The sequence below is a fragment of the Telopea speciosissima genome, chromosome 8 (assembly GCF_018873765.1).
Source record: "Telopea speciosissima isolate NSW1024214 ecotype Mountain lineage chromosome 8, Tspe_v1, whole genome shotgun sequence".
In the NCBI taxonomy this organism is placed as follows: domain Eukaryota; kingdom Viridiplantae; phylum Streptophyta; class Magnoliopsida; order Proteales; family Proteaceae; genus Telopea; species Telopea speciosissima.
In genome coordinates this window covers 9,137,214-9,152,019 of record NC_057923.1, presented here as the reverse complement: position 1 = coordinate 9,152,019, position 14,806 = coordinate 9,137,214, and the positions used below count along the sequence as shown (strand labels likewise).

General features: G+C 40.5%; 1 protein-coding gene across 2 annotated transcripts in view; it reads right to left on the bottom strand.

Annotated features, from left to right (window-relative positions):
* LOC122671373 (phospholipid-transporting ATPase 3-like) overlaps positions 1-14,806 on the bottom strand; it is a 91,157-nt gene that overhangs the window by 15,044 nt on the left and 61,307 nt on the right. For both annotated transcript variants that reach the window (XM_043868542.1, XM_043868543.1), the window contains exons 11-22: positions 14,606-14,690; positions 14,428-14,505; positions 14,196-14,312; positions 13,806-13,955; positions 13,602-13,706; positions 9,948-10,090; positions 9,649-9,750; positions 9,489-9,552; positions 9,185-9,397; positions 7,063-7,228; positions 6,870-6,949; positions 6,524-6,763 (exon numbers count right to left, since the gene is read on the bottom strand). In XM_043868542.1, coding sequence (XP_043724477.1) covers positions 6,524-6,763; positions 6,870-6,949; positions 7,063-7,228; positions 9,185-9,397; positions 9,489-9,552; positions 9,649-9,750; positions 9,948-10,090; positions 13,602-13,706; positions 13,806-13,955; positions 14,196-14,312; positions 14,428-14,505; positions 14,606-14,690 — 1,543 coding nt within the window. The remainder of the gene's footprint in view (positions 1-6,523; positions 6,764-6,869; positions 6,950-7,062; positions 7,229-9,184; positions 9,398-9,488; positions 9,553-9,648; positions 9,751-9,947; positions 10,091-13,601; positions 13,707-13,805; positions 13,956-14,195; positions 14,313-14,427; positions 14,506-14,605; positions 14,691-14,806) is intronic.

Sequence of the window (14,806 nt, the reverse complement as noted above, 5' to 3'; positions counted from 1 at the left end):
TCAAAAAAAGGTTCAGCACGTGGACATTTCTGAATCAAGCCACCAACATTGTGGGGGAAAAGGATAAAAGGGTTTCATATTTGGTCTCTGGCAGCCTCAGAAATGTCTTCAGTCAAATTTTATTTTGAAACTCTCATTGGTGTTCCAGAAGAATCGTTCACTTTGGTCCAATCTCGATCAAAGGTTTGTTACCATTATTTTTCTTTGAATAGACTCTCATGATAGGATACTGAGTCTCCGACAATAGATTACTTGTTATCCAGTGGTTACTGCCTTCACTAATGCTAGCATTCTAAGGTTTTGATGGGGCTTTTGAACGAGCTTGTTGAGTTGTGTAACCCGATAAGGGTATTTTTGGTTTTTTTCTTTGTTTATTCTCGGTAACTAGCATAGTCGGCAATACATGGACATATTTGTTATTCTGCCCTCTTATTGAAAGCTATAAATGAAAGGGGCTGAGTGAACAATTCATTCACTCAAGCCATTCTCCTACTTTCTGTTTTGCTAACATGGTATCAGAGCTAAACCCTACTCTGATCTAAGTTTCCAAAACCCTCACCTGCTTCCATCGTTTTTCCCTTCTCTCCTCTTTCCTTCGATCTCTTCTCTCCTCTTCTTATTGGTTCCTCTCCTTCACTTTAGGGCAGCACTAATGAGGTGATCTTATGATCTAGTTGCTGCCCTCAAACCTACCTCTTTTTCTCCATGTCATAAACCCTACCTTTACCCGATAGTTGCTGCCCTTTCCTTTTTGCGATATTGAAGCTGTCCAATTTTTTTGAAGATCAAGCCTCTATCACTTTGTAGGTTGATCTTCCCCTGATTGGAGCTTCTTCTGCAACCTTAATCAGCTTCTATTGACCTTTCCCATTCCTTTTTGAAGATCCCTAACCTCAAATCCTCACTTTCAGGGTTTTCTAAAACCCAAACACCTATCGATTTTTGGGTTAGGGCAGCTTGTTGTTGCTGTCTTTTTCGGAGGATTCTGCAAGTTTTTGGAGATTCTAGATTTCCTTGTCTTGAGATCGATTTCTCCCTATATCGATCTCAAGGTTTTTTGATTCTTCTTGGCTGACTGCATCGGGTCCTTGCTTGCTCTCTTCATTGTTTGGCTGCCCCAATGATAGGCTCAGACTCCTCTTCTGTAACCTCTGGGCTAGATGTACAGCCCTGGACATAATTTCTTCCCCTTGCTGCTCCTATCAAATTCGATGGCACAAATTATCTCAAGTGGTCTCGGACTACCTATTTGACCATTGCTGGTCGTGGGCTTCCTGGCCATATCCTTGGGACTAACCCCATGCTAGCTGAACCTGGTTCTCCGCAAGAGAAGTGGATGTCTCATGATGCTATGGTGATGTCTTATTTGATCCACTCTATGCAACCAGATCTGTCTGACAATTTTTTACTTCTGGAAACAGCACATCAAATCTGGAGTGCTGCCAAGGAGACTTATGGACGTGTTGGGAATGATGGTCAGGTGTATGAGATTCGCAAGAAGGCCCATGACACCACTCAGAAGGATCTGTCCGTATCTGCGTACTATGCTGTCCTCAAAAGCTTGTGGCAGCAATTGGATCATTACTCGGACCATCAGCCCTCTATGCCTACTGATATTGCTGCCTATCGTAAACACGTCGACAAAATCTGTGTATACGACTTCCTGGCATGTCTGAATGTGGCATATGACCCTATTCGAGTGCAAGCGCTTAGCCGCTCTCCCTTCCCTACATTAGAGCAGTCATTTGCTTTGGTTCATACAGAGGAGACTCGTCGGGCTGCTATGTTGTATACTCCTACTGCTGATCGGTCTGCCCTACAGACAACTTCCAGCCCCACTCCCATTACCATTATTGATGGTGGTAATGCTGCCTCCAAGGAGCCTGTCAAGTGTGAACATTGCAACAAACCCTATCACACCAAGGCTCAATGTTGGAAGTTACATGGGAAGCCTGCTGATTTTGAGGTGAAACGGGGCCGTGTGAAGTCCAAACCCAAGGCAAATCTTACTGAATCTTCTGCTGCTACTGCTACCCCCTCTACCGACATTGGGTTTACTCAGGATGAACTCCTGGCTTTCCATCGCATGCTATAAGCCTCTTCCACTACACCTACTACGACATCTGCACCTGTTGCCCCTTCTGGTTCTCACTTTGCCTCAGGTATTCCAATCGGTAGTTATTGTGCATCAGCTGACTGTGTCCCCTGGATTATAGACTCTGGTGTCACTGACCACATGACTAGTTCTTCCCATGTTTTTCACCAGTATTCTCCCTCTTCTGGTAAAGATAGTGTTCAAGTAGCTAATGGTTCTCTTTCTCCTATTAATGGAAAGGGTTCCATTTGTTGCTCTTCTACCCTTACATTAAATTCTATTTTGCATGTTCCTTCATTTCCTACCAATCTTCTTTCCATTAGTAGTCTAACCAAAGATTTAAACTGCAAAATAACTTTCTTTCCCTCTCATTGTGTCAGGATCTGGCATAATTTAAGATCTCGCGATATATCGGTATCTCGGGCTTGTCGAGATGGCCGAAATATACCGAAATATCGCCGAAATATGGTATTTTTTTTGCCATATTTCGGCAGTCCATCTCGGTGGGTTTTTGGCCATATTAAGGCCTCATACTTCATGTACACCCTTATTTAAGCTAAATAAACACATTTAAACCTTCATATTGCAAAAAAATTAACTCAAAGTGTTATTTTGGGTTTGCACCCTTGATTGACAGTATACGGTCGCTGACCCTGATGTATAAATAGTTAAATACACATTGTTTAAGTACTAAAAGACATAACAAGAAATTTAAACAAAGCAATGAAACAAAAATAAAGTCAAATGTAACCTTTAGTTTAAACTTTAAAGTTTAAACTCATAAAGTCATAAGTGTATAAGTTCATAAGTCATAACTCATAAACTCCATAATAGTTAATAGTTCAATAATCAATACACAAAGTATTTCTAAGAAATATACCGAAATATGGGACTCAATACACAGTATTTCTACGAAATTTACCGAAATTTCTACGAAATTTGAACTTTTTTCATTTCGGAAGCCCATCTCGTCTCGATAGTGTCGAAATTACCGAAATTTTCGACAATATATCACGAAATTTTGAACCATGGGATTTGGTGAAAGGGCACACGATTGGGAGTGGTAAGGTACATGGTGGTCTCTACAAACTCGACACGGGTCAGACTTGTCCACCGTCAGCTTCTTCCCACGTTCATCAGTTACATTCAGTCACTTCTTTGGATCTCCATCTATGGCATTGTCGGCTTGGTCACCCTCCTCTTCGAACTTTAGCCTTTTTGTTTCCTCAGTTAGTTAAAGATTGTAATAGGGATGAGTTTTTATGTGAGGTTTATGTTTTGGCTAAATAGACTCGTTCCACTTACTCTCCATTAAATAAAAGTACTTCTCCCTTTGCTTTAGTTCATACTGATGTGTGGGGCCCTGCCCGTTGTGTTTCTATTTCTGAACATAGATGGTTTGTTTCCTTTATTAACTGCTTTACTAGGACCACTTAGGTGTATATGATGCAGCACAAGAGTGAGGTTTTTCGATGTTTTCAGCTATTTCATCGTATGGTTCAAACCCAATTCAATGCCACATTAAAAACTCTGCGGAGTGATAATGGCAGGGAATACATGGAATGTTAGTTCCAAAACTATTTGGCTGAAAATGGCATCCTTCATCAAACCAGCTGTGTAGACACTCCGACCCAGAATGGAGTGGCTGAAAGAAAAAATGGGCACCTTCTAGAGGTGGCTCGGGCAATTATGTTTGCACGGCAGGTTCTTTCTCCATATTAGAGTGATGCTATCCTCACCGCTGCCTACCCTTGAACTTGATGGTCGTGCCCCTGTTGACCTTCTTCAAGGTTCTTCCTCTTTTGTGGTTCCCCCAAAAATTTTTGGTTGTGTTTGCTATGCTCGTAATCATCATCTTCATGGCAAGTTTGATCCTCGGAGCATTCGGTGTATTTTTTTGGGCTACTCCGCCACCCATACCTACTCGGAGTACATTTGTGACCATAGATATTATCTTCCACGAATCCCTAGCGTATTATCCTCAGCCACCTCTTCAGGGGGAGCATGATCCAGGTTTCGAAGATGTGTCTGCTCTTCTACCACCGGCTCCTATTCAGAGGGAGCCTTCTTCTCCAGAACCTCCAACCTCAGTCTCCAGTATGATTCCTATTTAGGGGGAGGGTAGACCAGTAAGTCAGATTCCTGTTAAAGTCTATACTTAGAAGCACAAAGAGCAAGTTGAGACTACCACTACTGTACCACTTCTCCAATCGTCAGAACTTGATCCAGATCCAGACTTTACTACATTATCTGGTAAGTATCCTTCTCTTGAGTTACCTATTGTTGCCCGTAAAGGCATTAGGTCTTGCACCCAACATCCCATCTTCAATTTTGTATCCTATGATGCTTTGTCTCCTTACTATCGTGCATTTGCGTCCTCTCTTTCCTCTGTTTCTATTCCTAAAAAATGGCAGGAGGCAATTGCAGATCCAAAGTGGAAAGCAGCCATGATGGAAGAGATGACAGCCTTATCCAAAAATGAGACGTGGGAGCTGGTTATTCCTTCGGGCAAGAAACCAGTTGGTTGTAAATGGGTGTTTGTTGTCAAGCAGAAGCTAGACGGAACAGTGGACAGATATAAGGCCAGCCTTGTGACCAAGGGCTTTGCTTAGACCTATGGGATTGACTATTAGGAGACGTTTGCCCTGGTTGCAAAGTTAAACACCGTTCGGGTTTTGCTGTCATATACTGTCAATCTAGACTGGGATTTGCAGCAATTGGACGTAAGAAATGCATTCCTTCATGGAGAGCTAGAAGAGGAGGTTTATATGGAGGTTTCTCTAGGTTTTTCTTATGACAAGACTCATGGGAAGGTTTGCAGGCTGAAGCAAGCATTATATGGGCTGAAGCAATCTCCTAGGGCTTGGTTTGGTAGATTCCATAAAGCAATGATCTCTGTAGGATACAAACAGAGCAATGTTGATCACACCTTATTCATCAAGCGAAATGGGGATAAGGTCACTCTTCTTATAATCTATGTCGATGACATAGTTATGACTTATGACTGGTAATGATTCAGATGAAGTTTCTCACCTGAAGACCTTCTTGGGATGAGAATTTGAAATAAAAGATCTAGGATAGCTCAGGTACGTCCTTGGGATTGAAGTTGCCCGTTCTCCGAAAGGCATTTTTCTCTCCCAAAGGATGTATGTTCTAGATCTACTCACAGAGACTAGTTTGTTAGGATGTCATCCATGTGACACTCCTTTGGAAGCTACTACTCGTCTGCAAAGAAGGATGGTGATCTGGTTGATAAGGGACGATATCAACGGTTGGTGGGAAAATTAATTTCTCTCTCCCACACTAGACCGGATATTGCATTTGCAGTAAGCTTGGTCAGTCAGTTCATGCATGATCCCCACTCCACTCATATAGCTGTTGTTCTTCGTATTCTCCACTACTTGAAGTCAGCTCCAAGAAAAGGGATTCTCCTATCTCCGCATGATCATCTTCGTATTAAGGCTTACACAGATGCTGGCTGGGGTGGTAAACTTGACAGGAAATCCACTTCAGGTTATTGTACCTTTGTAGTAGGTAACCTTGTCACGTGGCAAAGTAAAAAACAAAATGTTGTGGCAAGGTCCAGTGCTGAAGCCGAATTCTGTGCTATGGCCCAGGGCATATGTGAGTTATTGTGGCTTCAGAGTTTACTCCAGGATATTAGTGGTTCTGTTCATCGTCCAATGATGTTGTACTGTGACAACAAAGCAGCAATCGGCATTGCCCATGATCCAGTGCAACATGATTGTACCAAGCATGTGGAGATCGACAGACACTTCATCAAGGAGAAGTTAGAAAGTGGGCAGATTTGTATACCTTTTGTGAAGTCTGATGATCAACTTGTTGATGTCTTCACCAAAGGGCTACGCGGAAAGTTATTTTATCCTAGTTTAGTCAAGTTGGGCATGTGTGATATCTATGCCCCAACTTGAGGGGGAGTGTTGAGTTGTGTAACCCGATAAGGGTATTTGTGGGTTTTTTCTTTGTTTATTCCCTGTAACTAGCATATTCGGCTATATAAGGGCATATTTGTAATTCTGCCCTCTTATTGAAAGTTATAAATGAAAGGGGCTGAGTGAACAATTCATTCACTCAAGCCATTCTCCTATTTTGTGTTTTGCTAACAGAGTTGAATGTTTGCTGGATGATGCTGAAGGATGTGATGACTGATGATCCTGTTATGTTGTTGGATAGAAGTATGGAACAGCAATTTAAGCTCCAAAGCCAAGAAGTCACAGACATCAGTCCGAACAAACTTGTCTTGGATGTGTAGAAAGAAAGAAAGAAAAAAGAGGACTTTTGGGGGTGTTTTGGAAGGATGAAATACTTATATGACAAGCATATTTAACACCCCCTCCAAAAAAACAAAAAAACAAAAAAAAAAAAACTCAAATGTACTCAGCAAAAGATCATTGTCAGTAATTCTACCTGTGCTTTCTGCAGTGGAGAAACTCGACAGCAAACTACTGAACAACAAATCAAGCTCAGTTTAAGCAAATTTCCTCGTAAACTTGGGTCCAATGCATACATCAAACATTTCCCATCGATTATGAGTGACAATTTGGGTCCGGTCACTGTATGTAGATAGTGTTCTGCTTCCTCAAGGCATTTTCTCAGCTCTTGTTTCACTGTGTCTTTGATAAAGCGAGCGATCTCGACGGTGTCACCCTAATCATAATATTTAAACACAATTTTAACCAGTGAACAGTCTTAACTGGAGAAAATTTCCTCATATAAATTTGACACATATACGGAGCATAGAAATGCTGCATACCCTACTTTCAACTTCTCTAATTGCATCTGCTTCGGAACTGATGATGAACTGTTTCATGTCATTGTTGATCAAGCTACATGCTGTATAACAAGTGAGATGTAACACAGAGTAAGAAGTTTTCTGACATTGGTTAAGAAACAACAAATGCTAATACGAGATGAACAAATAAAATCACAAGGCTTGGTGAATTCACCATATGCTATATTTATAGCCGTCTCCATCTTGTCCCCTGTTAAAACCCAAATCTTGATTCCAGCCCTAGAAAGAGTTTCTATACAAGATGGTACTCCTTCTTGAAGCTTGTCTTCTATAGCAGTAGAGCCAATCAAAATCAGGTCCTTCTCTATAAGTTCAGCCACCTGAGGAAGTTTTAACAGCATGAGGAGAAGGGAGAAATGCAATCCAATAAAACAATAATTTCAAAGGCCAGAAAATAAATCCAGGGTTTCTAATTCTGATTTTGGGGAAAGTTTCATCAGCTCAGTAATGGAAATCATGTGGTCTGGATTAAAGGGTTGATGGGCAGTACTTGCTTCCGAACATTGTTTAAAATAACAACCATAAATGGTTTTGTAACAATTAAACTTACATGATATATAAGCATGGCATCTAACGGCTACAAAAAGACAAATACATCAAAGTGACCCACTCAAAATGGAAGAGAATAAATCATGAAAAATCGACAAATAATTAACTTTAGGATGCATCTGAAGTTAATCTGATATTTGAGCAAAAAAATAGAAAAATTTATTCTGCATTTTCTTTTCAACCATTTATTAGTTTAAGAAGGAAGAAATCCCAATCACTGATCTAACCAGTCGATAAATTGATTTTTCAGTACCTAAATAACTTAATGATCTTTAATAACAAATAAGATTTCTGCGGCATCCTAACTGCAAGCTATTTTTTTGTTTAAGTACCATAACTGCTAGTTATGACAGGGTCTATTGAATTCACGAATTGGATACTTTACCATATCACAAAAATCATATAGTTGTAACATCATCTTTTTATAAGATTTTGAAATCATTGTAAATAAATTCCAACCCAGATGTGGAGCACAACTTGGATCCATACCAGCAGATCCAAATTTGAACCAAGCTTGTGATGAATTGTTGGCCATAGTTGTCATGGCATCTAGGAGACCTTAGGCATTGGAGAAGAGGGGGGGGGGGGAACAAGGTGCCTGCCGCCTAGGCGACCAAGGCACCCTTCTAGCAAAGATCGCCAGAATGCCTAGGCGACACCTTGACAACTATGTTGTTGGCACAGATCAGGTGCAGTTGTCTGCACCGTAATTTTGCTTTTCCATTATGACAAAGGGCTAAACCTAACATATGGATTTATTTGAAGATTGAATCCTGCTTCACCCTCTGTGTATGCGCTTCCCTCTCCTCTCCCATCTCTTGACACCATCCCCCCCCCCTCTCTGGTGTATGGATCGTCCACAATCCATGATGTATGTGTGATACCAATTATGTTGGGATAAGAAAAAAAAAGATTTAAATGAAGATCAAAAACAGTCAAGAAGATTGAATCAGATTGGAGTGTGGACAAAATAAGCTCCATATTTTAAGAGAATCTTCAAGGTAGTTAATACTTAATGGTGCATTTGCATACATTTGCCCCTCCTAGACCCTTCAGTAGTGGGAGCCTCGTGTACTGGGACACTCTTATATATATAAAACCAGCCTGAGGCTTATGGTTATAGCATTCACAAGGGTAAGTGATTCACAAAATATCACATTTGAGAGTTTGGGTGGATCCTTGGTGTAAACATCCCTCTATCCTTCTCATCGTTAGAATTCAACCCAGAAGTCCAGAACAAGCATGCCGTATATGCAATATAAGTGTATCCAAAGTTGTGGAAAATTATAAAGATGCTACTAACCTCAAAAGTTACATTTTAGAGGTTAGTGGCATCTCCATTTATTTATTTATTTATTTATTTTTTTGGGGGGGGGGGGGGTTCCATTCCGATCGAGGGCCCATAGGCCAACTAGTGGGGAGGAGTGTTGGGATTGAGGGTGTGTGGAGAGTCTCGAACACGAGACATGGCAGCAGCGCCTGCTGTCTACAAACAGGGCTATGACCAACTGCGCTAGGCAGATTGACGCATGTGCCACTAAAACCTTGACAGATGAGATGGGTTCTACATCCTCCATAACATGGACCCATCCATGTCATGCATTGCCTACCATGTGGCAACTTGTGAACAAACCATTGTGAATGTTAGAATCTCCCTAATTGGCTGGAAAGAATAAATTTCAGTTGAATTGCTTTAAAAATAAGTTTCAAAAGCATAGTGCACATACCTCATCCAATTTCTTTTCTCGATCTCTCAAAGAGGATTTTGCTTGGATGAATTTCTCATTCCAGCTTTCATAAAGCTCCGTACTTAAATCCCTATAAGCTAAGCAAAGAGTACGTAAGCCAGAAGAACCAAACTGCACCAAGTGTTCTCTAGTTAAGTTCTTTATCCCATTATTTCCTTCCGCCAGTCTTTCATAGATGACAGAGTCTGCACCCTGCAAAACACAGTTTTATCTTATCTGAGGCTCAGTTTATTTGTCCTTAGCAATGCCCGTCTTAAAAGAAAGAACCAGGAGAAATAATCACCTTGCAATACAAAACGAGTCTCCCATTTGGATAGCGACATATGACAGACTGACGCTTCCTCGTACTATTTAAAAGACAAAATGACCATCATTGCTACTATTAAAATACAACACAGAAAATGACAAAGACAAAGAAATGAGAACAGAAGGATGAGACCCACCTATTGAACTCTATAACATTCAGAATCTCATAAGAGACATCTTGGATTTTACCCATCTTCTCTACATGTGATTCACGAACCATGATTGTAGTTGGTGTCCGCCTGAAAGATGAAACAGAGGCACACTCAATCTAACATAGAATTGTAGATCAGACATTCGGTTTCTAAAAGTATTGCACCAACAAAACATAATAACCAAAAATAAAAAGGGGAGGGGGGTGGAAGCAGTTTCATTCCTACACAGTAATGAGGATTACCATAATGATATAGATGTCATAAATGATATATCAAGTTCTAACCTATAAAAGAAGAAGCCAAAGTTCTTTGCTGCAGTAACTAGAGCAGCTTCATCTGGGGATGCAGCCTGATATATAATCTTCTCCGGGGATTGATCACCTTCAGGAAGCACAGTATGGCATATAGCAAGACATCTGAAGAATTCCTACTCAACAAACAAAAACTTTCATTGAGAGTGCCATAAGGTGAACATAAATAAGAGAATGAAAGGACGCACACGCATATGCTTCAACAAAGGATAAATTATTATATTATAAACCACATAGATGAAATCCTATGCAAGATGTCAATAACTTTACATGTGGCAACCATGTTTTGAGAATCCATGCAGAACACAATAGCCTCAAAATGCAGGCCACAACAAAAGTCCACTTTCCACAATGCAGTATGCAGAAAAAACAGAGCAATTTTGTCACCATCAGTCTTTCTCTTGTCATGTTCATTTTACAGAATACAAATCATTTTGCTTTCTTTTTTGGATAAATTTACAGGATACAAATCATGTGCTTGTCCAAAAGGCACTAGGTTTCTACAAATGACAAAAAAAGTCACCGTGATGAAGTCAATATTCCAAAATTCTGGAATTCTCTTTTCCTGTCCTAACTTGGAGCAGTTGGGGTGACATGAGCCATTCAGAAATCATTATATTCTCTCATTTATTTTCAAATGCCAACAGATCATGAAGGGTTGATTCTAGAAAAGAATTCCAAATTTCGAATAGTCTAACAATGTAAATATATCTCAGATGGACAGAAGATTGGCGAAGCCACACCAAAATAAGCAATCAACTGAAAAATCTAATGATACCTCAACCGGTAACTCATTATCATGCCCATCAAGGAGCAATCCATGAAACCAAGTCAGGAAGTGAATTTCCTTTTCCGAAGCACCTTAAAATGAAAATTATGAAATAGCACCTGAGGGCTTTAAAATCTTAATAGAATTCACTCACTTCCAAATCAGGGAAGGAACCTACCAGAAAGAAAAATACTAATAGTTACATATATGAATGTGGTTATTTCCAGGGGTTCTCCATCATGTTATTCAACTATAACTGTTGTTTCCTTGTATACTGACGTCCCTTTCAATAATTTAACAAATTAGATCCTGAGTGCTTAGGTATGCTGACATGCATATCATGCAAAGAATTCAGGTTAACAGGCTACTATCACAATTAGGCCATTATGTTCCCAAGATATTCATGTGACAAGATAAAAGATTCTTTACATTCAGATGCCATCAGAAGATGCACCAATGAGCATCTATCCTTCAAACGGACTCTATCTTATGACTTATGAGAAGCCACTTCACAAGTCCCATGATTTACCAAAAAAGATAAAAAAGAAAAACTAGTAACTAATACTAACTGCTCACTTTTTCTTTTGGTAAATGAATATATTACCGAACCCCAAGAGGAAGAAGGGAAAAGAGAACCAATATACAAGAAAAGAAAAGAAAAAAAGCGGGGAGGAGAATGGGGAGGGGGAGGGAGCGGCCAGCCAGCCTACGCAGAGGAGGGAGGCCGCAAGAGGGCAATATCAAGGCCCCAAAAAGTCAAAATATGCCTGTTTCTGAGGTTGTCCCTGCAGTGTCTCTGACGGATACATCTAAGCTTGGAAGATACGTCGGAGGAGATGGCTTTCCAAATCACATCAAAGGATCTAGATTTGGAAGTTCATCTCCTAAAATTTCTTTCCAACCAGATATGGTGAATTGCAGAGCTAAAAACTAGCTTCCCAATAGTGACACATATTGAGTTTCCCGGAAAAGTCTTGAGCAACCAGAGCCATTCACGGTCAAAACTCTGGGCCCTTCTAGTCCGTGGCCAAATGGATGACAAGGCCTTGTTCCAGATGGTGGAGGTGAAGGGGCAGTCAAAGAAGAGGTGAGTGGTATCTTCTCGGCCAATCCAGCAAAGGTTACAAGAGGGGGGGGGCTAGGATGGTGCGGTGGATGAGGAAGGCTTCGGTAGGTAGACAGAGTCTGAGGGCTCTCCAAACAGTGAGACTATGGCGGGGTATGTGGCCAGTAAACCAGACTAGGTTATGCCAGGGAACTAAAGGGCTAGGGTCTCTAGAAAGGTTCCAAGCAAAGGAGGAGGTGAAGATACCATTGGGGAAGGGAAGCCAGATAACCCGGTCCGCACGATGGGCTGGGGTGGACTGCAAGGGGGGGAGAGTTGCCCAGATCTGTGAGATGATGTTAGGATTAAGAGATGGGGGTGGAGACCAGGAGCCAGAGGAAATGAGTGCGGAGACAGGGGCATCCTTTGGGAGCCCAGAGGAATAGATTGCTCTGGGGCCAAGTAGGTTATAGAGGATCCCAAGAGGGTGCCAGGGGTCAAGCCAGAGGCATTAATCTTAAGTCATCCTTCAGCTGAAAACGAAGTAAAAAACTAGGAAATTCCAGGGCATTAACACTGAACTATGAATACATATAAAGAGTACATACTAGTGATTAACCATGATAAAATTATGTTTCTAACAAGAAAATATGGATGAAAACCCAGTAAAGTAAATTTTTCCATACTAAAATGAAAATAGATACTATGCCAATGCCTTCTGATTCTCTTGTGAAATAAGCAGGAAAAGGTTCCCCTCCCCCCCCCAAAAAAAAAACAAAAGAGAGGAAATGCATATCCATTGTAATGCAGCAGCTTTTCATCAGGAAATGATTGACCATTCATAGATGAGGATGATATGGCAAGTATAAGGAACACACATCTAATAACAGAAAACCAAGCAACTATCCCCAAAGAAATCCTTGAAATGACAGACTTATTGGTCAATCATTAGTACAAAGATGGGATGCCAAATGAAAAAATAGATTCAGAATACTGAATTCTTTCCTGATTCATCCACAGATCCAGCAAAATATTCAACACAAAAAATAACAATTATAATTGACTTATATTCCAATCAATTTTTGAAATCAGAACAGAAAAATTACCAGGGCCTCAACCAGCATACTAGAACTAAATCAAGGGAATCTTATGTTTAGAGGGGGGGGGGGAATGATATCATATGCCCAAACCTATTATCAAGAACTTCCTTTTCTCAAATAGAAGTCAAAATCTTATAGAAACCACAATTCACTAGCACATGGAAACAATATAATCCATCTAGCCACGAAGCAGAAGGGCCCTAAGTTTTGACCGCAAATGGCTATGGGTTCTCAAAACTTTTCCAGGGAACTCCATTTGTGACACTATTGGAAAGCTAGTTTTCAGCGCCGAGATTCACCATATCTGGCAGGAAAGGAACCTTAGGAGATGAACTTCCAACTCTAGATCTTTTTGACGTGATTTGGAAAGCCATCTCCTTTGATGTGTCCTCCAAGCTCAGCTGCATCCGTCAGAGGCACTCCACGGATAACATCAAGAACAGGCACATTGTGAATTTTTGGGGCCTTGATATTGCCCTTTTGCGGCCTTCCTCCTCTGTGTAGGCTGGTTGGCTGCCCCTTCCCCCCCCCCCCCCCTTTTTTTTCTCCCCCTCCTTTTTCCTTTTCTTTCCCCCCTTGTACATTGTTTCTCTCTTCCCTGCCCCCACTTGGGGCTCAGTAATATATTCATTTACCAAAAAAATATAATTCATAGAAATCATTTAACGAAATGCTAAATTAGTATTGTAATCCAATCCCATTAGCTAACATACCATGAAAGTATCAGAATTAGGCTCATTCCTCCAAGCACCACGCATAATCCTAGGATCATCAAAGTTGAAACCCTTCTCATGTACTGCAGTTGCTGATCTTGGCACCTGTACAAGGCAGAAGGTGCACCCACCAGAAAATGATGATGAAGAAGAAGAGTATATGTATAAAAGCCTGTCCCTTTCAAAAATGGCCCACAAACATACCTCCTCAATTTTCATACCCTTCCGCTCAGCTGCTCCTCTTTCTATTTCAGTTATCCCAGTGCCATACACCTCTCCTCCAACTGAACACTTAAAGAACTCCATCAGGTTTCTTGTTAATGTTCCCGTTTTATCAGAAAATATGTACTCTACCTGTCCAAAGGAGAGAGTTCAAAGTACAAAGACTCAAAAACTTGCACTTGCAATAAGAAAAATCATTCTAAAAAAAACCCATTAAAAAGTAGTTCAACAGCAACAGTTTCTTCATACGTCAGCTGAGTAGAGACAACAGACAGCTAAAACCATCTAATGCTTCATCTGCACTGTAGAAAGCAGTGCACCTTTTTTTTTTGGGGGTGGAGGTTAATTATTGAAAGGATTGCATCGACATACCTGCCCGAGCTCCTCGTTCAGATTAGATGTCCGAGCCAATGCAGGTGTGTTGGTTTCAGTATGATACATATGTAAATCCTTGTTGATATACTGAGTGGACTGAATAAATTTGATCATCTGAAATTTTAAAACACCACAAAGTACCAACCAACATATTTATCTACAAAGTTTCACAAGAAAAGCATATCCTTTAACCAGATTGCATCTTAACTTGATCCAATAAGCAACCCACCTCAATGGAAACATAAAGAGATATAGGAATAATGGTTGAGAATAACGTAATTACAGTAAACATTGTCAGCACAGCAACCTGATAAGAAAAGGAAAATATTAAAAATATTAAGTATGCTATTGATAAAAACATGACCATTTTTTTAGAAAATATGATTGTCCACAGCAGTGATACATACCAGAAATCTGTTGTTGGGGTTGAACTGACTTTCCACACCTTCATCAAGACCTAAGTAGTAGTACTTGCGATTTATGAACACACCACTGCAGAATTCAACCAAGGAATAAACTAGGTTACTTCCAGCCTTTAAGAGAATCCAAATATTTGGCAAAATATGCAAGGTTTTGTACAGTAATCGACAAAAAAAGCCTTACAATCA